General features: G+C 47.3%; 1 protein-coding gene across 1 annotated transcript in view; it reads left to right on the forward strand.

The window, feature by feature from the left end:
* Positions 1-983: 983 nt before the first annotated feature.
* Positions 984-23,936, forward strand: part of LOC132080206 (ligand of Numb protein X 2-like) — a 28,693-nt gene continuing 5,740 nt past the window's right edge. Inside the window, exons 1-8 of the mRNA XM_059483236.1 lie at positions 984-1,178; positions 13,601-14,037; positions 16,445-16,671; positions 17,935-18,131; positions 19,309-19,674; positions 21,561-21,746; positions 22,757-22,931; positions 23,091-23,301. Coding sequence (XP_059339219.1) covers positions 13,649-14,037; positions 16,445-16,671; positions 17,935-18,131; positions 19,309-19,674; positions 21,561-21,746; positions 22,757-22,931; positions 23,091-23,301 — 1,751 coding nt within the window. The 5' untranslated portion in view covers positions 984-1,178; positions 13,601-13,648. The remainder of the gene's footprint in view (positions 1,179-13,600; positions 14,038-16,444; positions 16,672-17,934; positions 18,132-19,308; positions 19,675-21,560; positions 21,747-22,756; positions 22,932-23,090; positions 23,302-23,936) is intronic.

Genomic DNA, 23,936 nt, shown 5'->3' on the forward strand with positions numbered 1-23,936 from the left:
TCAAGCTTGGACGTAGTGTTAACACAGCTTGGAAACTTTTAAACCCCATGTGTGTGGTTTGTCATTTTTCTGGTTTGAAGCAGGAAGTTGCCTTAATAGGAGCACTGGAACTGCTTGGAGTTTATAGAAATGACAGGTAAATCAGCACTCCCTGGTATCCAGGGCCATATTTTCCTCTGAGGGGAGCAGGAATTGTCCCTGAGGGGAATGGGAATTGTCCTGAGGGCTGTGGGAATTGCTGGAAGGGAAGGGAAATTGACCTGAGGGAAGCAGGGATTGCCGGAAGGGAAACTGGCATGAGGGAAGCAGGGATGCCCCCAGGGGATGGGGATTGCCCTGAGGGCAGCAGAGATGTCCCGAAGGGAGCTGGGATGCCCTGAGGGAAGGAGGAATGCTCTGAGGGGAGTGGGAATACCTCGAGGGGGAATTGCGCTGAAGGCGGCGGGGGATGTCCTGAGGGCAGCGGGCGGTCGAGGCCCGGGAGCTGCCCCAAGCGCAGCAGGACTACCTCGAGGGGAAACTGTGCTAAGGGCACTGGAAGCCAAGGCCCGGGACGTGCCCGAGGGCAGCGGGGATCCCCTGAGGGCAGCGGCGGTCGAGGCTCGGACGCGCCCCGAGGGCAGCGAGGATCCCCTGAGGGCAGCGGGCGGTCGAAGCCGGGACATGCCCCGAGGGCAGCGGGGATGCCCTGAGGGGAGCAGGGATCCCCTGAGGGCAGCGGCGGTCGAGGCTCGGACGCGCCCCGAGGGCAGCGAGGATCCCCTGAAGGCAGCGGGCGGTCAAGGCCCGGGACGTGCCCGAGGGCAGAGGCGATGCCCTGAGGGCAGCGGCGATCGAGGCCCGGACTCGCCCCAGCCGCCGCGGCTGCTGTGGCGGGGCGGGCCGAGGCCGCCGGGTGTGCGCGGCCCGGGGAGGCGGCGGCGGAGGAGGCGGAGGCGGTGAGGGGAGGGGAGGGCAGGGCTGGGCTGAGCCGTGCCGGGCGGGCGAGTGACACCTGGGCGGCTGCGCTGCCTCCTCCTCCTCCTCTCACGTAGGTTTCGACTTTCTTCCCCGCCCGGAAACTTGGTGGAGGCGCCGCGCTCGCCGCCGTCGCAGGCCGGCTCGGCGCTGGGCTTGCAGCGCCTCTTCCCTCCCCATCCCGGGCCTGAGCGAGCCCTTTCCTGCCCCGGCTGCCCCAGGTGAGCGGGGACGGTGTGGGGGGACGTGAGGGGGTCCCGCCGGGACTGAGGGACATGGGAGTCCCTGAGGAGGTGCGGGGCTCCCTCCGGGCTGAGCTTCCCTGAGGGACTCGGGGGGTCCCGGCCGGCTGAGCGCTGGACTCCCTTGAGGGGTTTGAGGGGGTCCCACCGGGGCTGAAGGGATACGGAGTCCCTATAGGGCTCGGGGAAGTCCCACCGGAGCTGAGTGGATGCGGGGTTCCCTGAGGGTCCCGCCGGGCTGAGGTTGGGGTCGCGGAGCCCCGAAGCTCCCGTTGTCCCAGCGGAGGGCTCGGCCGTGACCGCAGCCAATGTCCCTTATCAGTGACACGGGCTCGCAGGTGAAGGCTGCCGGCCCCAGCGTTAACTCTTCACTGCTGCTGCCTGGGCAGGACACATCAAACCCCGCGGTTTTCTGCTCGTGGGGCTCGCAGGGAGGCAGCGGGGCAAAAATGTCTTTGCTAGGAGACGGAGAGCGGCAAAGTCGGCGATTTTGCTGGTAATTAATGCAGAGGGAAAAATAAGCCTATAAATAGGAGTTGAGATAAACAAGCAAAGCACAGCAAGGTGAGATGCGGACCTTTTGGAAATACCTTAAAGGTGAGAAGTACAGGTGACGATAAAGCTTAGTTTAACCCAAAGACCAACCATCTATCTGTAAAGATTTTTATTTAAGAAGGGTTTTTTTATGAGGGGTGTAAAGCGGAGTGAGGCTGTGTGCTGCTGAAGGGCTGGTTCTGCTCTGCTGGGTGCACTTGTTATCTCGAGGGTAATGTAAGAAGGAGAGAGATCTGATGGAGAAGGAGCAGAGCAGGCAGCAGCCAGCTGATGCCAGCACAGGAGGTGGCAGGGACAGCGGGACTGCCCCTTTCGGTGGCACTACAGGCTTAGTTTGCTTTAACCCCGCTTGAAACGGCGCTTTCAACTCCTTGAGCGGTTTTTGGGACCTACTTTACCTCCGGAAAGTAAGAAATGCAGAATGAGTGCTTCCCTGCTGCTTACCAAGCCGAAAAAGTGTCACATTTAAACTTCTGCTCCAGTTTTTTAGCCAAGGCGAAAGGACCAGAACATAAAGTTTCCGTAGGAAAAGCGATTCCAGCTCAAGTGCAGATGTAAGTGGCAGGGCAGCTCTCTGCTGTGCAGTGTGTCGCAGCAGGGACACAGTGAAGATAATTGGCGGCCCAGAGAAGTTTCTGTCACTGTCACAGATGCCCGGAGTCGTCCTGTGTAATCCTTAAGGCCCTGGGGGCTCAAGCAGCCCGGGGTTTGGGTGGTGTGGAGGGCTGGAGCTCTCCTGCAGCCGTGCCAGTTGTGTGCTGTGCCTTTGAGGGACGGCGCTGACGTTTGTCCTTGATGCCGGAGCTCTTCTGGCAGCTCTCCAGCCGAGGGAGAGCAGATTGCACACATGGCTCCTGCAAAACAAACCTTCTTTCTCTGAAGTTGCACACTCCAAGTCGTCTTTCACCATTTCCCCGAGCAGATGTAGTGTGTCTGCTGCTGAAAGGGCCTAAGGCAGTGGGAATATTTATTCCCTCCCTGGACCAGCTTGTGAAGTCAGAGCAGCACCAGTGCTTGTGCAGGGCAAAACAAAGGGGTCATATGGCCGGGGATGGGGCAGGGAAATGATAAACAGGAGGCCAACCTTCTCTGGGGACTCCCCAGCTGGAAAAGTCAGCCCTGCTGGAAATCCACACCTTCACTCTCCCTGAGTGTTATCATGGGATTCATTTAAATAACGGGGATTCACTGGCATAAACCCCATGGGATGAACAGGAGAGGAGGACCTGGGTGTGCAGCAAAAAGCACCATCTGTTGAATGACAAAATTTAAGTTTTTAACCAAATCATTAAAAAAGAAAGAGTTAAGAAACCAACCCAACCATATGGCCTGGGGAATGAGGGCTCAGAGAGGTGGAAGGAGCAGCTCCAGAAGGGACCTGGCAGCTACGTGACCTCTGAAAAACCCCCTGAGGTTTGAAGATAGCTGGTGAAACAGCTTGAGATTGATTCTGGATAAACTTAGTGCTCCCTGAATGGCAATTCCAGTAACTCTTAAAAATTTTAATTAATGGGTTTGTAAACTACAGTAGTGCAGTACTTCCCCAAATGTGGTTAATAAAAGAATTTGCTCATTTATGGGATTGTAGAGTCTTAGACTTCCATACCTAAAAGAATAAATATCACTGCATAATAAACTACCTGTAGCTCACTAAACACCCCTGCTGTATTTTCTCTTCTCCTTGCACTGCCATATATCTCTTATTTTCTGCATTAAAATAAAAACTTCCTGCTGCAACAGCTCTATTGATTTCACTTTGAAAATGAAGCTGCATCATTTCATTCTGCTCGTGTGGATCTCCCCAGAGGAGTTGCAGCTGTTGCCTTACTCACAGGCCTGAATATGTTTTGCTGGTTTGATACAAAACCCTCTTGTTTGGCTTTTCCTTCTCAGTTTACTTTAGTGGTGCTGCTCGTACAGTTGTTAGGAATTGCATTTGACAGTCCCTCATCAGTTTATGCTCCCTGATTTATAGCACATAAAACGTTGCTCTTGGCTTAGACATTTCTTGACACCAATGGAGTTTGAAAATATGAAAATATCTGGCAGTTTTTCTGATATTTCAGATAAGAAATTGCCCATGAGTCAGTATGTCACAAGCCATCTAAAGGGTTAGAGGGGATTTAGATGAATGAGCAGTAAGAGTTACTGTGCTGGTCCAGGAAAAAGCACTTAAGGGTGGAAGGAGGGAAATGGAATAAAGCTGGGTTAATTTAGAGAGACAATCAGCAGCTTACAGGCAAAGGCTTTAAAATTTTTTAATATATATATTTATATACATATGTGATCCCCTAAGTTTAGAGGTTCCCTGTGCAAATTTTGTTTGGAGTCTGCAGCGTTCTTTATTTGGAATATTCTCCAAGGGTAGCACTAGAAGGGATTATGTGTTTTTTAAAAGTGTTGTCTAACTTTGCCTATTCTTTATATGTACCTTAGATCATGCAAGTTTTGTAAAGAGCTGCAGCAGAGTCTCTTTAAAGCTGATTTTCTGACAGTTAAAAAGGAGTTGAGATAAAATTGCCCTGTTCCCCTGAGGGTTCCAGGGACTCACCTGTGACATCCCTGTGGCCGTTGCTAAAAGCCCAGTAAATCATAAGCAGCCCTATCTGTAAAGTTCCCAGACTTATCTAGGAGTGGGGGGGTGATAACAGAGAAATTCTTCTCACCTAATAAATGCTCTTGCAGGTCCCTACACAGCAAATAAATAACAGCCAGCAGTGCCTGCCCTGGGAACTGAGAGCTGAGGATTTCCTCTTGAGCACGGTCACAACTGAGCGGGAACAAAAATTGCCGCGTGATTATTTCGAGGAGGATACATAAAAATAAACATAATGGCTCTCCTGGGCCTTTTAGTCCTTAGGCTAAAACCCAATTAATTTAATTCCCTGTGAGAGCAGCACCTGGGGCTGCTTTAGCCCAATCTCTGGGGTGAAAAGCGAGCAGAGAAAGGAGATTCCTCCCCTTCCCTCCCCACAGCTCAGGTCCCTCACAGCCGGCCCAGCAGGAATGTGGCTGCTGCGCTGATTTGGGAACAGCTCAAGGACTTTGCTCTGTTGCTTCAGCTCCCTTAGCTGATGAGGCAGCCCCTCCCATTTGAAATTTATTTTTAGAACAAGGGAAAATATAATTATCAATTCATGCATATTGCAAATATGTGCCCCATACGGCAAGATAACAACGGGTTTTAAAGTACTGCTGCTGGGGCCAGGATAAGATTGAACAGAAAGAAACACATCCCAAAATGCCTCTTGCAGTTCTGCTTCCCCCAGCTGTGAGGGTTGTTTGAAGTCAGTAAGAGACACCCAGAGAACCTGCATGAAATTGGATGAAAAGGCACCTTCAATTCCATGTGCGACTGTGTAAGCTCATTAGCCATTAACACAGAGGTGTTAAACAGCAGAATGTGTCTCAAGACTTCTGAAAATGAGATCTAAGACTGTTCTGTCTGTCTCTAGGGAAAGGTAATCATAATCCAGAGACCTTTATTTTTTACTTTTTTGACTTCTGCTGTTTCATTATTTACTTAGGAGCTGTCGCCTGTGGTGAAGGGCATTACACTGCTGGTTGCAGCAGCTCTGCCTACCCAGAGGCACTGGCAGAGTTTAAGTTCACTTCAAACTCAGCTGCAGCTGCCCTGGGGAGCCACAGTTTGAGAAGGTTTCGTTTTGTTTAAATGAAGGTAACTTGTTTTCTTTCTTTCTTTCCCCTTTACCACGATCTGAGGGTGAGATGGAATGTCAAGGGGAATTACAGACTTAATTACCTCTTAATTCAGCTTTTTTAGTTAGTGTGAACAAGCTTGGGCTGGAAAGTGCTTTGCATAAAAAGCCTTCTCACCCCGTGAAAGGAAGTCTGAGCAGGGTGATGTGTCCTGCTGTCACCCTGCTGTCACCCTGCTGTCACCCATGGCATCGGGCACAGGAGCTGTTGGGAAAGAAGAGCCAGCCAGGGGAAATGTGCTGGACCCTCTGCAGTGACTCTCAGCCATCCTGCCTTGGGTTTATTTTGTGGAGCTGAGATTCCAAGTGCCAAACTCTTTAAACAGAACATCATTTAAAAAAATAGTGCTACTGAAACTGGGACTTGGACCAGGTAATGAGGAGTCCTGTGCTTCTTTATCCTGCAGCAAAGCCCTAATCTGGTGCTTGTGATGTTTAAAAACTGTGACTGTTGATAGGAAATATTTCATCTCCAGGTGCAAAACTGCTTTCATGCTGCTGGATTGCTTGTGGTAAAGTTTTGTAGAAAACAAGAGTTCCTTGTTTGTGTTTTAACCAACTTAGAAAATGAGTTATTTTGTGCTTAAGGCTGAGAGTAGCCAAGATTAATTTCTTTTAACTGAAATTAATTTTAAAGTAGCACTTTGATAGAATGTGATAAAGATTAAAGCTCTGTAGGAGTTTCTCACAAGACAGCAAGGCTTAGAGCTACAGAAATACCTTTTGTCTCCCCAAAGCAAGAGTCTCTCTCTTCCCGCCTCCTCCCTTCTCACATTACATTTAAATATCTCTGATGTGACCACCCTGGTGAGATTATTCAAACAGGGGCTCTAAAAACATCCAGTTAAATAAAATACAGTGCACAGTCTGCTTCTTCCCCTGTGTCCTTTGGAAGTGCTGTGCTGAAATAGAGATCACAGATGGACAGTGGTGTGCAGTTTGCTTTCATCTCTCTGTAAAGAGGGAATTTGGAGGTACACACACAGGCAGGGATGAGCTAACAGTATCTGATACTCATTTGTAGCCATTAGACACTGGATTTTTACCTCATGCTCCCAGGAGCAAGCACAGCTCTTTGGAAAGTCAGTGTGCTCCCAGATATTCAGATGAACCCAAATCTTAACATCACATCTCCTAATCCCTCTTTGTTTGGTTTTGAGCTGTTTGTTTGAGTTGCAGGAGAAACTTTGATTATTAATTACTGATTAAATTCTTAAATAATAGCAATGGGTTCTTTCTTTCTTTGTAGAAAGCTTCTCCCACAAACATCAAACTGATTTTTAGGGATGGAGTTGCAGATAGCTGCCAAATTGAAAATGTAGGTGAGGGTGGAGGTGGGAGTATTTAATTTCCTGGAGAGAGAAGATTACAGATACAATAGAAAAAAATAAAGGCAATCCACCCCCGTGGCGATAAAACTTCCATAGGAATATTTGAGTCAAATTCTGCAAAGAAACAAATTGATTTAAGTGACTGAAGGATTCCTGTGAGCACAAAATGAGCAACATGCATGTTTGTGTGCAATATGCTGTAGAAAGGAGGGTGGATGTAGTGGAAGCATCTTGCAAGGGTGAGAAAGCAGGGAGAAATACATCAATAAACCAGCTTTTTCTGCAGCTCTTGTCTTCAATTTGATGGCATTTAATGTATCCATTTTTTCTGAGCACTATATTAAAATAGTCACTGTTGGATCCCCTTTGGAAGAAGAGTGTAGGTGGAAAGCTTAATTCCTAAAGAAGGGAGGAGAGAGGAAATTTATTGGCTCTTGTTACCCAGATAATATTAACAGGATGATAACTCCAGAACCTCCTGCTCTGCAGAAAGAACTGGGATTAATTTTTGAGATTACATTTGTTTAGTTCTGCCGCTTTACCACTCTGGGTCCTGTGAGAGAGTTACTGCTCTGTGCAATCATTAACTGAGAGAGAAGCAAATGTTCTGAGCATTTGGTAGTGAGAGAAATAAATTATGAGTACCAACTTCTTAAGTTTTCATATCAGCTTTTCATTCTGCTCAAATTAAAAGTGCTCACAATTTAAACTGTTGATTGCTAACAAGATTTTTAAACTGAGTATTACAAATCTTTCCTTGTGTTAAACTTTCAGAGACACTAACCAGACAGGTTGTTTATAAAAGTCTGGAAGATTTTTATAAAATTTAGAATTTTTAAAATGTGTCTGGAAGTGAGTTATGTTAAAAAAGGAAATCCATCAATGCTGCAGAGCTGATCCTGCACAAGTTGCTCAGCAGAAAACTCCTTGGGATTGTCCTGCTCTACTCAAGCCTTTCAGCTCATCTCTCAGGATAGGGTTTCCTGGGATGGGTTGTTATCCTGGTCTAACAGGATAAGAGTTCTGATTATAATTAATGGAAATACAATTGGCTTTCTGTTTTCTGGTGGAGAAAAGAGATACTTGCCCAGAAGCTGGGGCAGATAAAATACCAAATTGTTTAATGAGCACAGAAATACCAGGGAGTTTAAATACAACTTATTTTCACATTTGATTAGAGAATGGGTATAAAAATTGGTGGGGACAATGGAAATTTAAATTTCCATTTTTCTAGATATTGATTACAGTAAAGCAGCTTGGATTTAGAGTTTCTGAGTCAAAATGTTCACACAAGTGCTGAGCAGTCACTCTTGGGGGTGTGAAATCCTCACTCATTAGAAATCCTGTGGCTTCAAGGCAAGCTCAGTCACTGAAAGGGTTGCTTATTTAGCTGCATAAATGCAGCATTTCCAGAAGATTTTTACATTCAGTGGCTGATCTTCAGCCATATCAGAAAATAATAAAGATGGTATCAACACCTAAAACCATTCTTGGGTTTGGTGTTTTTTTTTTTTTTTTTGTAAAATTGACCTCCAATATTGTTTATAAAAATCCTCTGCTATTTCAACACTTTGCTGTGCCACTGTTGTAAACTAAGGGGTTGTGAAATGCTGTGGTAACCCACTGGAAGTGTTCAGTCAGGATGGAGTGTCTGTCCTATAAACCTGTCTCATTTCACGAACCCTTCTTCACAGTAGTGATAAAATTCAGCCAAAGCCCCCCTGTTACAGAGCACATTTTCAATGCACATTTCTGTCTCTGGAATGGAAAAAAAATGCCATTCTGTGAAACACAAAACTTCTTAACTGAGTGAAAACTGTTTAAAGAAAGTTGAGGAAAATCTCTGCCCCTTTTTCTTGCCTCTTTATTTCTAGAGGATTGGGTTTGCTCCATCAGAATCCACGTGGAACTTGCTTTTAGGTTTGGTCAGTGCCCTGCTGCTGTGTGCCCTCAGCCATCTTCATCCAGATTGTGCTGGCTTGTTTTGTCCAGCCCCCAAAAAATTAATTAATTGTTTAGCCTTCAGTTGGAATGTTGCAATTCCAGTCTCCCAGGGAAATGTTGTTATAAATATAATAACTGGCATAATTATTGCAGTGAAGTGTTACATAGCAGGAGATGTGGGGCACGTGCCCCACAGTCCCCAAACCAGCTTTTATTTGGGTTTTCAGCCCAATATTTCTTTATCACCATATCAGTGCTAACCTCCAGCTGCCCCAAAGCATAAACCATGGCATTTCTAAAATATTTCCCATGACACACCTCTCTTTTTAATATTGAGAACCAATTATTTAACAATTTTTTTTGAAATTTTTTCTTATCTTCAGCTGTTTGAGACATTCTCTAGTCACCCATATCCTTCAGGAAGAATTATTCAGGAATTCTTCAGGAAATCCAATTCTTCAGGAAGAATTTTACATATCTGTTTTGTGTCCTTGCTGCAGACTGGTTGCGTGGTTCTGTGTTTTGCAATGTGGAATGTGATCTGCTTACTCACCATATTTGTGGTTTTAGAAATCAGTTAGTTAATAGAAACAGGCTTGACTTTATTCTCTTTTGTTTGGGTTGTTCTTTTTCCCCTGGAGTTTCCCTTGTGGCCTTAGGTAGGTCCCTTGAGATCCACTTCAGAGCTATAACAAAGTGTTACATTCCCAGGAGCTGCTGCCTCTGTGGGTCTGTCAGCCTCTGGTGATGGAATTTCTCACTTTTTAAATGGGAATAGCAGCACTGTTACCCCTCAAAGAAATGAAATTCAGGTGGATACATTATGGCCAAAATTCACTTGTACCAAATGCTGGAATTATGTTGGCAGACAGGCTTGGCTTGAACAGAACTTTAATTTGTGCTCCACACCAAGAGTGGCACAGTGAAATGTCCTGAAAGCAGAGCCAGAGCAGTGTTGGGAATGCTGGTGATAAGCTGGGAGCTGGAATGCTGCTCTTGTGGAGCCAGGTACCACAGGCACAGCTCCTGCTCACTCAGTCACAGCACAAGTGGAGGCACAGGGCTGGGAAGATTTATTAGATAATCACCCTTTTTTTAAAAAGGCTTTTAATTTTTTTCTCCAAGCTGTGAGTCATCAGTTCTATTGCCAAGTCTGGGCTGCTGGGCAGGGAATGAGCAGTTTGCCCACCAGGAATGGTGCCTGGTGTGGTTCTTGGCAGACCCCTCCCAGAGCTATTAACAGATGTGCAGGGGGGCAGAGCTGAGGCTCTGGGCCCTGGCAGAGCTAAAACAAGAATAGGCAATGTGCTAATATTGTCAGGAATAGTCTTGCTTTGGCAGGAATACAGATTAGACTACCTGATAAGTCATCATTTAAAAAAAAAAAAAGTCTAGTCTTTGAGTCAGTGTTACAGTACCAGGAATCCTACTAAAAAAAAAGCCAACATTGGTTGGCTTGAAAACCAATTCTTTTTTTTTTTTTTTTTTAATACAATAAAGATAAAGGTGATCCCAAAGAAGTCCTTATGGGATAAGAAATTAGGAAATATAAAGAGATTTCTGCTGAACTGTTTCCTTCAATTCTTTCTTAGGCATAGAGGTGGGGTGTGTTGCTCTCCAAATAATTCTGACTGCAGAGGCATTTCTTGTGTTACCCTTTTAGAGCAGCAGAGTCCCTTAGAGCAGCACATGTCTGTGTCAAGCTTTAACAATTCCATGCAGTCAGTGTGGAGCAACTGGGGACCAAGCTGGATCCTGATGTGACTCCCTCATGATGCGGGTGAAAAGCCACAGGGAGATCCCAGAACTTTGGGAAAGGCAGCAGCAGGGAAGGTGCCACCCTTTGCTGAGAGTGGGGAATGATGGAACAAAAAAAGCAGAACAAGGTTGTAGGGGTTGATTGGGTTGGTCTGGCCTTTGGAGGTTAGAATGAGGAGCTGAGATTGGATTGCAAAGGATTGAATTTATATCAGACTCCCCTCCAAAGCTGGATCCTGTGGGCTTTCTGGGCTGACTTCTGAGGGTGGCTCATTGAAGCTGAGGGGATGTTATGATGAAACACTGATTTTCTCCACACCTCAACTCTGCCTTGTTGGGCTGCAGCAATGTCTGTGCTGGATGAGATTTTAGCAATTCTTCCCCTGCAGAAGCTGTGCTGAGTGCCTGAGTCCCTGAGCAAGGGAGGCTTGTTTGAGCCTGTGCCCTCCCCGTGCTGCTCACTCAGCCCTGCCTTGCCCAAGGCTCTGGGCTGGGTTTCATCACAGAGGTTTGGGTTCCCTGCTGTCTGCAGCAGTGTCCTCATTGAAGGGACAGTGGTGGAAAAGTAAAATTCATCTGGGCACCTTTAAATGAAATCTTCACCCCTTGGTTTCAAGGATCTGGAAGTGAGACAGCAGATCAGCTTGGAGCAGCAAAATTTTGGTGACACTTTTATCTTCCACAAGTTATTACTCAGAAATTACTCATCAATGGGATTCATCTTGGGTAACCTTTAAACACAGAGCAGAGAATTAATTTGATAAATAATTTGAAAAACCCCCCAATAATAAAAGTAGTTTATCAGCAAAATTACTGTGAGGTTTGTTTTTGCTAAGAAAGTGGATTTGTTTCATCACCTGCCAAAGTTTTATGCAAATAGTCCAACCCAAAGCACAAGTATTTCTGATTGGTACTGTTTGCCTTGGAAGCTCCTTGTTTCATTACCTGGTGGTGCTGAGCTGATTGATTACAATTGAGGAGATGTTAAGTGATGGTCTGATGTTGAAATCTTCCTTTTGCACCTGTAAGGTCATTCAAGATCAGCTGAAGGCTGGCAAAAAGGCCAGGAAGGCAAACAGAAGGGCTGCCTGTTTCAGGTGGGGGCAAGCACCAAGAGCAGGCAGATTTCTGAGAGAGGAGAGCATGGACAGCAGCTTTCATTTCCATGGTGCTGTGTGAGAGAGGAGCCCATGGGCACAGCAGCTTTCATTTCCATGGTGCTGTGTGAGAGAGGAGCCCATGGACACAGCAGCTTTCATTTCCATGGTGCTGTGTGAGAGAGGAGCCCATGGACACAGCAGCTTTCGTTTCCATGGGTGCTGTCTGAGCTGTGCCTTTTTTGGGAGTCAGCCATGCAGGGGTTAAGGAGGGAATGCAAACAGAGGAGTCAGGGATGTTCACCCAGCCTGAGTGCTTCCCTCAAGGGGAAGATGTTTTCTTGGCACTGCAGCAGGGGAGAGCAGCAAATAACTCCTGTTGTACCCACCTGGAACTGTAACAGTGATGTTTTAATCTTTTGAAGTGAACATGTTCCTGTGGCTGGGTAAAGAATTCGCCTGTGAAATGGCTGATTCTGTTGGTGATACATTCTTCCTTTAATTAAGTAGCTGACTTACCTTGACAATTAATTGGAGTGATGTATGGTTTTTATTAGAAACCCATGACTAATTTTTTCTTGCTGTTCCTGCTATCTTATTGTTCTTGTCTCCCCTCCTCCCGAGTTCTGCTTTGTGCCAGCTGTGTCCTCCAGGCACTGGTGCAGACCAGTGTTCCCTCTTGCTTACCTGTTCCAGATAAAGTCATTGTTTTCAGGTATTTGCCACATCATCTTTCAGAAATTTTCCATTTCATCACAGTTTTGTAATTTTTTTTTGTTTTCAGAGTCTGGGATTCTTTACTTAAAAAAACCCCACCAATCATAAACTCCTCAAAACATCACCACAACACCCCCCACTGTGTAATGTAGTTTGCTTCCTTTAATACCACACTTCCTACTTCATTAAAATAACTGCCAGGTTAAAAAAATCCTCCCTGCAGTCATCCCTGTGCCTGTAATCTGCTAGGAAACTCAAGTGAATTTTATATTTAATTACAGCAGGCAAGATTCAAAATGGATGTGACTGAAGATGTTTCTGTTAAAATCAGAGCAGCAGCTACAAGGACTCGGTTTGTCCCTTATCCTGCTCTCCCTGGCTGAAAGGAGCAGAGGCTCAATCCTCTCTCTAACCTTGCAACAAATGATGTGGACTATTCTTTACGTTTTTTCCATTTAGGAAGCTTTAGTCTTTTTTTAGGAAATTTGTTTCCATGGGGGAACTTAGGCATGGATGAGTGGGGAACAATGCATTGTTTGTTAAAACATTTTTTTTTTTAAGGGAGTGGGCTTGAAAGGAAGGAAATGTGGTTTAGATTTAAGTTTCTTTTGAAATTTATTCCTCTTCTTTTGCCTCATCCTCCCCACCCCCCAAAATACAGAACAATAATCCTAACAACCAGACCTGCTTTTAACCCCCTGTGTTCTCAGAGGTGTATCCATGTCCTCAGTGGCCACAGCAGGTGCCAATATTCAAATCTGAGCACCTATTGGTTTGACCACAGCATCCCAAAAACTCACTTCCTTTTCAAACCAGGACATCCCCAAACTGGCTTTTCACCACACATGTCTTTAAAATATTTGGTATAATCTGGAAAGCCAGAGGAAGTTTAAAAATCACTGTCTTGTGTATCCTTCCTTTCCCTTCCCTGTCTGGGTTGTTCTCCATCAAGAACATGCAGTTTTTGTCTCAGCTTTTCTAGTCTCTGTGTTTATTTAGTCTGCCTCTGGTGTGTGTGTGTGTGTGTGTGTGTGTGTGTGTATAAAGTTTAAGTCTGTTTATCCACGTGCTTAAACCTTGTGCTGAGTGAGGTCCTTGCATCCTGTGCTCCCTGGGCTGTTCATTCATAGGGTGGTTCTGGAAGGAAGAGCCCTGTGGGGTCAGGTTGGGGTGCAGGTTCTGGGGGAGGAAGCTCAAGGCAGGAATACAGTTTAATTTGTAATGGGCTGCATTTAAAGCAGGCAGTTGGCTGGAAATGTCTCTCTCTCCCTTCCCTGCAGGTCTGTGGCAGAGCTGCTGAGTGACAATCTCCTGCTGCTGCTGCTGCCATGGCTGACCCTGTCACCGAGGACGGCGTGTCCCAGGTCCCCGAGCTGTGCTGTGAGTGTGGCCAGGCCCACCCCTTGCTGGACAATCACCTGTACAACTTCCAGGACGAGGTGGACGATGAGCTCATCTGCCACATCTGCCTGCAGCCCCTGCTGCAGCCCATGGACACGCCCTGTGGGCACACCTACTGCTTCAAGTGCCTGGAGAACTTCATGCAGGAGTACAGCTTCTGCCCCATGGACCGCAAGAAGCTCTCCTTCCAGCAGTGCCACAAGTCCAGCCTGCTGGTGAGGAACCTGCTGGATAAGCTGCTTGTGCTGTGTCCTTTCAAGGCTGAGTGCCAGCAGACCATGCAGCGCTGTGAGCTGGAAGCTCACCTGCAGAACAGGTGCATTCCCCTTTCCATGCTGTTATTGCCAGGGTGCAGTGCTGCTTATCAGAACCCTCTGTTCCCAGAGCAGCTCCCTAAACTGGGGCAAGGTGGGACACCAGAGGAGCCAGGGTGAGGCTGCAGAGGTGGGTGGGTGAGGACAGTGTAATTGTGTGTGTGCTCTGAGCTGCTCACCTTCAGCCTGTCTGCAGATGCTAAACCTGTCAAACGCCCAGACATCTGTGGGTCCTGAACTGGGCTGCCAGCTCTGGAGTTGTTACAAACAAACAAGCTTATTCTTGTTTCCCTTGTGCAGAGAAGAAAGGCACAAAGTCAAGGCTCTGAAAGCAAGGGATTGTGCTGTGCTGCCAGTTTAATTGGTCCAATTAAGATGTGCAATACGTAAGGCTTTGATTCAAATAGTGCAAGTCCCTCCAAGCTGCACATTATGCACTTGCTGAAACACCTACTTATAATTCCATTATCTTCTCTCATTCTTTTGCTGAGAAAGAGAAGCAAATGAAAATTACTATGGTTTTTTTTTTCTGTTCCTCTCGTGTAGAGGAAGGGAGACTTTTTGGTGCTTCCCTGCTGGCTGGGCTGTTGGCAGGCAGGACATTGTCACTTTAAAGGGAGTGCAGGTGACAGAGCTCTTGCCATGGTGCGTGGAGAACCCTTGTTCCTACCTGGTTAATGATTGCAGGGAGGGGAGCTAAGGGCAAGCCCTGCTGCAGGTGGAACAGAGCTTCCTTGGCAAGGTGCATTTGTCAGCAATGGGAAATGCCACAGGCTTGTTTCATTCAGCTCTGTTGTATTTTGTTGTGGCAATGACATATTTAAAAAAAGCCAACCTGGGAACAGGTACACTTAGGATACCCTTGCAGCTCCAGCCAAGGATGGACCCTTGTGATTTTCATTGTCTTCAGTCCCCACGAGCTGAGAGCTCATGTTACAGCCAGGGGAAGGGATGGAAGGTGCTTGGGTGCCCCTTTCCCTTCAGTGAAAGTTTATAATCTCCTTTTTCTCGGGCAGCCCTTTGTCCTGGCTGCTCAGGCTGGGGCCGTGGCTCACACCAGGGCTGGGTCTCCCTCTGCTCTGCAAATCTGCCCTGCTATCAGTAAACTCCTGTCACTCTGTAATCTCTCTGGCACACAGGGGAGAGAGAGAGGCACCTCAAATGTTTACATTAGAGACCTGCCTGGAAACTGTAGCATTCTCCCATATATTCCACAGTTGTTTGTATCTTTCTTGAGGACAGAGTATTCTAAGACTCCAGGCTATTTCACCTGGGCTGTGGGTGCAAGTGGATCATCAGACTGAAAAAAAAAAACAGATAAGAAAATTGCACTGGGATTTGGGTGCTCTCTTGTTTTAAGTGAGATTAACTGATAGGAGAAGATTTAAGGAAATAAGAAGCACATAGTAACTTATTTTCTTGGGGGATTTTCTTGCCTTTGCAAATTGAATTTGTGTTTTGATATCTTAAGAGAGGGACATGTGCACAAGAGGATCATTCAGCTTTTGTCATTAAGTTCAGGGATATTTTACTGCTTGGAGAATAAATGAGCAGGAATAAACCAGAGGAAGTAATACTGGCATGAGATTTCTTTAGCCAGAGTGTAAATAGTTCAGTTTAATTTGAAAAATGACTCTGGTAAAAACCCAATACTACTCATGTCTCTGAAAGTTTTTGCATTTATCACCTCCTCACCTTTTTAATAAATATTTGTGATAAAAGAGCTGTTTTTCCTCACCCATTAGTGCTGAGACAGGCTGCTGATGTATCTGCATCCAATTACATCCCAGTTCTGGGACCTCTGCCCTCTGGGGAGCAGCCAGTGGGATGAGGAATTCAGCTACTCCCATTCAGGTAGAGCCATCCCCTGCATGGCCTGGGAGTGCACCAGGTCCTGGGTCAGGTCTCATTTCTCATTCCACAACAGAAAATGCCCAGTCCTCCCTTGCTGCTCTTGTGTGTAGCTGGTGTGTTAAAACAAAGCCTAATTCAAAGCTGAGCTTGAAACTTGAGCCACTTGCTTTGCATCAAGGTACAGTTCACAGTGATCTCTACAACGTCAGAGCTCAGTATTTGCTTATATTTAAGAGGGATTGTTTTCTTTATGGATTGTTTGCCAGGTAAATATTTAGCAAAGGAGACTCCTGTTTCTATTACATTCTTATTTTTCAAATAATTTGCTTAATAATTTTAAAAGTGGTGAAATAACAAGCCACTGCACTTAAGCTGATACTTGTACAAGTAGAAACTGAAGGTCAAGGTTTCTCAGTTTTGTCATCTGAGAAACCAGGAGTGCACTGGTGAGATCTGGAAGCAGCTTCTTCCCACAGGTTTGTCAGAGCTCTCATGTGCTGGGTCACCTGCCCAGGCAGAGACAGTCACTGACAGTCCCTGCCAATCTCTCTGCAGGTGTCCTGGCTTTAAGAAATACAAATCTGAGCTGCAGCGGAAAAGGAACCCCATTTCCAAAGGGAAGGAAGAGCCTCCTGCCAAGGGGGACACAAACTCACCCAAGGATCCAGAGCTCCCAAGTGGAGGCTCCTCACTTGTGGCAGAAAGCTCTGGAGCTGCTGTGGTGTCACTGGGGACTGCAGAGCCTGGACTGGTCAATCCAGCTTTTGAGGAGACTGAAGAAGGTGAGAGTTTGGTACAGAAGTGGAACTATGTATTTACCTTTCATGATACACCAATGAGGCAATTATCTCAGGAAATTCAATTTCTAAGTGCCCCCAGCACTGTCAGACATCATCAATGCTACTCAGCCATTAGTAGTCATGTCTTCACCAGAAGAGAGATTCATTCATGTGCATCAGGGGTGGCAGAGTCTGCTCACAGGCACAGAACTGTACAAAACCATTTGGAGAAACTCTGTGAGATTGCAGGGAGTACTTGCAGTGTTCTGTGAAGAAACAAAGGCAGTCCCTGTCAATGTGAACGTGGAGCACTTAAAGCCCTTGCAGAAGCCAGATAATTAGTAACTAGGAAGTGCTCCAGGTTCTTGTTAATCTTGTTAGGAAAGTTAAATATACAGTCAGTTTCCTGGAGTGGTCAGTACCTCCCTCCTGGTGTTTTTGTAGCATAAGTTAGGTTTTGATTAACAGGCAGCTCTGGAAGCCTTGCAGATCAAATCAGCATCTCCACTTCAGTGTAGCAGCCTTGTCTCAGCTTGGTAGGAGGCAGCAGCGTGGATACCTCAGTGCCTTGTCTCAGAGTTAGGCTCAGCTTCAGCCCCTGTGCCTGGGACAGAGGTAACCCACAGGTCAGTTCAGTTCCCTGTTGGCTTTCTCCCCAAGCACACCTGGAGCAGGTTTTGCATCCCTGGTGTGACACCTGCCCTTCACCCTGTGCTGGGCCTGCCTCAGTGTCCCCGTGCTGGGGATCTCAGCCCACTTGCTAACAGCAACTTTCATCTTCAAAGTGCAGCATTGCTTCATCTCCATGCTGTGAAACACCAAACATTCCTCCTGCTCTACAGGGAGGATGGGAAAAGGGGAGCAAAGGAAATTAGAGGAAGGAAGTTGCAGAGCAGTAATTACAGCTGGGTAGTCCCTTTCCCTCATGGGCATCATGGAAACTGGAATTTATTATGTGTGTGCTCCTAGCAGGCCAGATATCGCAGGAGAAAAACAAATCTCTAAATATAGCCAAACCATACTGAATGCCTTTTAATAAACCCCAAGCAACAACAGTAGAGAGTTTGAATTCACCAAAAGCTAGGAGAAAATAGGAAAAATTCTGGAGAAACTCTAAAGAAACAGAGGGGTTTTAAGCTTTTTTTCTGACCTTAAGTCTCCTGATAGCTGCTTTCCCTCACATTGAGCACAACCTGAATCTTGGGGTGCTGTGAAAAGGAAGGTTCTGTTAATGTGTTGTTTTTTCTCTTCAATTTCCACAACCAGACCTTCCTCACAGAACCAGTCTTGTGGCTGAAACTACCACCATCGAAATCCACCGGGAGGATCCAGAGGAAGAGCTGGGGATGAGGATAGTTGGGGGTAAGGACACCCCCCTGGGGAACATCGTTGTTCAGGAGGTGCTGAGGGACTCTGTGATTGCTGCTGATGGAAGAATTGCTCCTGGAGACCACATCCTTGAGGTACAGAAACCCCCATTGCTTCCCTTGGCTGGGGGAGGAGAGTGCCTGGAGAAACTGGGAAATCTCTGCAGCTGAGGCTTTTAGAGCACTGCTCAGACCTCTGTGTCAGCAGCATTGTGTGTCTGCTGGGGCTCAGGAGCACTGCTGGCATTCCTTCCACTCAGACTCATATTTCTCTTGCATATTTGACAGCTTTTTGAAATGTAGGTCGTTTTGGACAAAGTAAAAGATTCCTACCTGATAAATTTCACACAGCAGCCCCATTTCTCTGCTCTAGTTAGGAAGTCTCATAATTGCCTGCTCCACTGTGTTGCTTAAGCTGCATATTCTCCGTGGGCAGGTCCAGGGTGAGAGCTGCTGACTGGCAGTGAGTGTCAGCTCCAAAATGAGTAAATGCAGAGCTCCAGCCCCACCTGACCCACAGCCAGGGCACTGCCCACACTAGCAGGGCTCTGTGGCCCTGGGTGACCGAGGTGACACCTTGTACACACGGTGACAACTGTTAGCACCTCCAGCCATGGCTGCCCAGTCATCTGCCAAGCCATAAATCCTCCTTGTCCCATGGGATTGGGCACCAGGAGACCTGGCAGCCCCCAAAGTGGCTGATGAGATCTCTGAGTTGGTTTCTCAGGCAGACCAATGGAGTGACTCCTGCTGGATCCAGTTGGATTGTCCATGTCTCAGGCTCAGCAAATAGGGCAGGACCCACACTTAGGAGCCCTATTAACATCCTAAAAGACTGCACAGAATCTTATGTGAAACAGGAAAGGTAAAACGTTGCCTTCTCAGAGTCACCCTGGTAATTGCATAAAAGTGGATGATTCCAGAAGCCTGTAGACTATGGACCACTCAGAAGTGGAGATTTGGGTCTGCTCCATGCTGGAAATTAAGGAAAAGCAGATCTGCATTTACATGGCATGGAAGGAATGACTGAACATTTTTAGATTTGTTAGCTGTGTGGGTTGTCCTGTCTTGTCCCTGTCCTCAGTCATTCACCAATTACAGTCTAATTCCATCAGCTTTCCTCATTCATTTTTAGAAAACTTTGCTCCCTAATCAGAGTCAGAGATTGCACAGGGAGTTTTCCATCCTGCCCCAGCCTGGCTATGCCCCACACTGTGGACAGGGCCTAATTATTGTGGGCTCTGATTAGTGAGTGCTTTGTTTGTCTTTGTAGGTGAATGGCGTCAACATCAGCAGCGTGACTCACTGCCAGGCTGTCTCCTTCCTGCGCCACCCAGGGCCTGTTCTGCACCTCCTGGTGCTGCAGGAGAAGGGCTTTTCCAGCAGGACTGCCCAGCAGGATCCCAGTGCCACCAGCAGGGAGGTGATCCACGTCACCCTGGTGAAGAGAGACCGATCGGAGCCCCTGGGAATCAAACTGATCAGGAAGACTGACGAGGCAGGGATCTTTATTCTGGATCTCTTAGAGGGGGGCTTGGCAGCCAAGAATGGGAAGCTGAGTCGGAATGACAGAGTCCTTTCAATAAATGGTCAGGATTTGAGGCAAGGAACTCCTGAGGCTGCTGCCCAGATCATCCAGGTGAGTTCAGACATGGAAATGGCTGTGAGTGGCTGGAGCAGGGCTCCTGTTCTGAGCCAGGGCTAGTAGAACATACCAGGGCAAGCTGCATTCCCCCAAATCTCTGTCATGGAAAGTGACTCCCCTCTGGATGTGTGGGAAGCACCACTTCCAAATGAAGATAAACACCAGGAGTGGGAATCCGTGGTGAGTCAGCCCTGACAGGTCTGAGGGGAAGCAGTGGCTCATGGCACTGGAGTTCACCTGAGGAGATTGCAGCTCCTGTGTGCTGCTTGCAGCCTCTCAGCCTTGCACAGGAAATGCTGGGATGCACTGGGTGGATTCATGCAGCAGACAGGGAGGGATCAGGGCAGCCTCTTGTGCTTCCAACAATCACACTGAAGGTGCTGGCTGGGGATGGGATGGGCTGGCAGCACAGACAGATCCCTTAGGGCTTCAAATCAGACCATTCTCCCCATTTTACCTGTATTTGTGAAGGGAGACTGGAAAACATGGGGCACCTCAGGGTAAAAGCATTCCAGGTACTGAATGGGTAGAAGAGGGGTGGTCTTTCCCTGTGGAATGTGCTCCTGTTGCAGCATGCCAGAGGTTTTGGTGGAAGGAGTGGGCAAGGAATCCTAGTTAAAGGATTAAGGACTGCTGCATGTGCAGCAGATATCACACAGATCAGTTTAAATTCTTTATCTCCCCAGGCGAGTGCCTCCAGTTTGTTTTTATCTCCAGATCCTGACACAATGCTCCTCATCCCATTCTGTTTATATCCCAGAAAGGATGTGAGGTCAGCAGGAGGGAGAGGCAGCTCTCCTCACAGTTATCAGAGCAGTGCAGTGCCATGGGAGAAGGAGCAGAGTTCCAGCACTGAGCTCCTTTTTCATGTTTGCTTCTGTTCTGTGGCCTCTTAGAATTTGTTTGCATCCCACAAGTGCTGCTGCATTCCTGTTGCAGTGTGCACACACAACTCCCATATGAGGAACTCTTTTGATCCCACTGGAACCAGCAAGCAAAGTCCAGAACTGGCTTCATGAGGTTTGGGATTGAATCTCTTTGGAAGTGACATTTGTGTTAAACTGTGACAGCTTTCCAAACATGATCTGTTCCTCTGAGGGCTAATTGAAATCCTTGCTTGAATGTAACTTTGAAAATCCCTCTTCCAAGGCCAGGGAATTCACTCTGGCACCAGGGGAGCAGGGTGCTGTGGCAAGGAGTGAGAGCAGCAGCTGCATTTCTGCCATGCAGGGCAGGAAACAGCCGAGTGAGCACTGGGCCCTTCCCCAGTGAGTCCCTCACAATGAGGTTCTGTCAGGTGATCTGAAGGGACAAACCCAGAGAGGGCAGCAGGAACAATGGGAGCACTTCCCCTGCAGCCCTGCCAAGGCCAGACCAGCAGCTGGTGAAGTGTTTAACCAGAGGTACCCTGGGGAAAAAATGGATGGGAGATGGTGAACAATAGACGAACAAAGCTGGGAGGGAAAGAGCTTTAACAACTTCCTGTGCAAGAGAAGCATCCAGTGCTTGTGTGGTGCAGCCAGGGTTCCAGCTCTGGTCACTCTGGGGCACAACACAAGATGCTATTTTGGTTGTTTGTAGCAAAGTGCAGGAATTAATCATCCACCTTTGGCATTTGTGGGCGAGGGAGGCACGAGTGAAGCCTGCCTCTACTCCTGTTCCTTCTGACTCATGTTTGCTAATTCCCTTTTTCTTTTTCCAATCACATTCCCTGGCTCATCACAAAAGACTTTGCATCACATTGAGGAGCTGGTGGAGGAACAGAGAACCTCTGTAGGAACTGATGCCAGCCCTTCTCTCTCCCCAAGGCAATGAGGGCTGTCCCTCATTTCTAACCCATTTCTCTCTTTTTATTTTCCACTCCTTGTTTCTCTGGGCAGACCACGGAATCCAGAGTGAACTTTGTGATCCTGAGGCAGTCTGGGCTGCAGCTGGGGGAGCCAGGGGAGGATGGCAGCACCTCCAACAGCAGCAGCAGCAGCAGCAGCAGCAATGGGGGCAGCCCTGTGCACCACCGGAGGCGACCAGAGCAGAGCCACTACAGGAGGAAATCCACCTACCAGAAGGTGGGGCTGGGAAATGAGGCCAGAGTGCTGCTTGTTCCTGGTTTAACCAATGCATTGTGCTGTTCTGGGATGGTGTTTTATCACAGGATAAAATCAGCCGATCAGCACCTCCATTTCTGCTTGGGCAGGTTTGGTACTGAAAAACCACTTTGTCACCTATAGGGAAACATAATTTGAAGGGAAAAAGGTGACAAAATTTCTTCAGTGTTGATGCAGAGCTGCTGTTTAATCATTTGGAAAGGGCAATAAGAAATTTGCCATCCATGAGATATTTTGAGATTGGCTTCTTGACATCCCTCAAGCTCTGCACACTGAGGGTGTTGCAGTGACACCCAGCTGAGCTGGTGTGGGGCCAGAGCCCTTTATGGTCAGGAGAAGAATCCCCAGGTGCCCCCATGGTGCTGCTGTGACTGCAGAGTGGCTCTGCCACCCCTCTGGGGGCACAGCAAACAGCAGGAGCAAGAGGACAATCAATCCCCAGTGTGCTGAACCCAGAGAGAATTCTGTGTGCAGCACTTCCAGCTGAGTGACAGACCTGCTGCAGCTGCTCAGAGTGCTGTGTTTCAGTGGCCCTGGAGCTCAGGGAGTTCCTGTCCTGTGGGGCTGGAGTGTTGTTCCTGCATTTAAATCCCTGAGTAGCATTTACACCCTGTTGTACAGCCTGTGCTCTAATGTGTGCCTTCACTGCAGCCTAAACATTCAATCAGGGAGAGCTTCCCTGCTTGGCATGAGCAGCCCTGAGATGAGCTCAGAGCTTCTTCCTCAGTGCAGAATTCCCCTCCTCAGAGGGAGCATCTCCCTGCAGCAAATGGATTTGGGATCATCAGGACAGCACTAAGGCTTCACCTTAGAAATGCTGCTCTGTATTCCCACCCTGCAAGGACATGGGAAGCTGACTTTGCCCTCCAGCAACATTGCTGGAATGCTCTGAATGAAGGAGACAAATGGTGCTGGGCTTCTTCTGTTAAATGCATTAATGAAGTGCATTTTGTGCTGTCATTGCTTTGTAGGATTTGCCTCAGGGATATGTAAGTCATGAGAAGACAGTTGCAATAAAAAAGGAGCCAAAGGAATCTTTGGGAATCACAATTGGAGGTGGAAGGGATAACAAAAACAAGCTCCCTATCTATGTGACAAGTGTGCAGCCCATTGGATGCCTCTTCAGGGATGGCAGAATCAAGAGAGGTAAGGGAGGCTCTTAGACCTTTCATCCTGTGGGGTATTTTCAATGGAAGCTGGACTTGGACGCTGAGAGAGGCTGGAAAAGGGCTCCCATGACCCCTTGAGGCTGAAATGGGCTCCAGAGCCCAGGTCTGTAACAATCCCATTTTATTTCATCAACAGGGGATGTCCTTCTGAGCATAAATGGCATCGATTTGACTCATCTGAACTACTATGAAGCTGTCTCAGCTCTGAAATCCAATGCAGCCTCCCACTCAGTCACACTGAAAGCCTTGGAAATCCTGTCCCTGAACTGCCCAGAGCCAGCCCTGGACATCAGGGAGCAGGGGTTCAGCTGGTCTCCCCTCTGGATCACGTGGCTGGGATTGCCCAGGTATGTGTGTCAGGGACTGGATGCAGAGCTGTTAATTACAGGGTTGACTTTCACTCAAACACTAGAAATTAATTACTTTGTTGATGAATTGGAAGCATTCCTGATATTCCCGTTTAGCTGAAAGGCAGTGGAAAACCTCATTTGCCAATGAGATCATAGAATAATGAGTACATAAGGAAATTCCACTGTTTTTCTGGAGTGACATCATTCTCACACTCCTGTTGGACAGTAACCATGCTTTAGAGGCCCTGAAACCCCTTTTTAAAAGAGAAATAGTCAATGTTAGATACAGTCCTTGCTAAATTACTGACTGAAACCCTCTGGGGCTCTTTCTGCATCCCCTAACACAAGCCAAGAGACACCTGGGCTGTCTGGGAGTTTCTAATCTGATCATCTCACTTAGGGGCAGACATTCTTTCAGTCTAACTCTTCTTGGCTGTTGTAACTGTGTCATCTTCAGCATGAGGCAGAAATGATTCTGCACAGTTGAGTTTTCCTGCTGCCAAGCTTTACAGGACAGGTTTTAACCTGGTAATTTCCAGGAGAAGCTTGAATTTCCCTCTCCTTCCTGGAGGGGTGAACCTCTGGCTGCCTCCCTTTAGCAGTTACATCAAAACTGTGTGAAAAGCAGAGTC

Source organism: Ammospiza nelsoni, chromosome 15 (assembly GCF_027579445.1).
Source record: "Ammospiza nelsoni isolate bAmmNel1 chromosome 15, bAmmNel1.pri, whole genome shotgun sequence".
Taxonomy (NCBI): Eukaryota; Metazoa; Chordata; class Aves; order Passeriformes; family Passerellidae; genus Ammospiza; species Ammospiza nelsoni.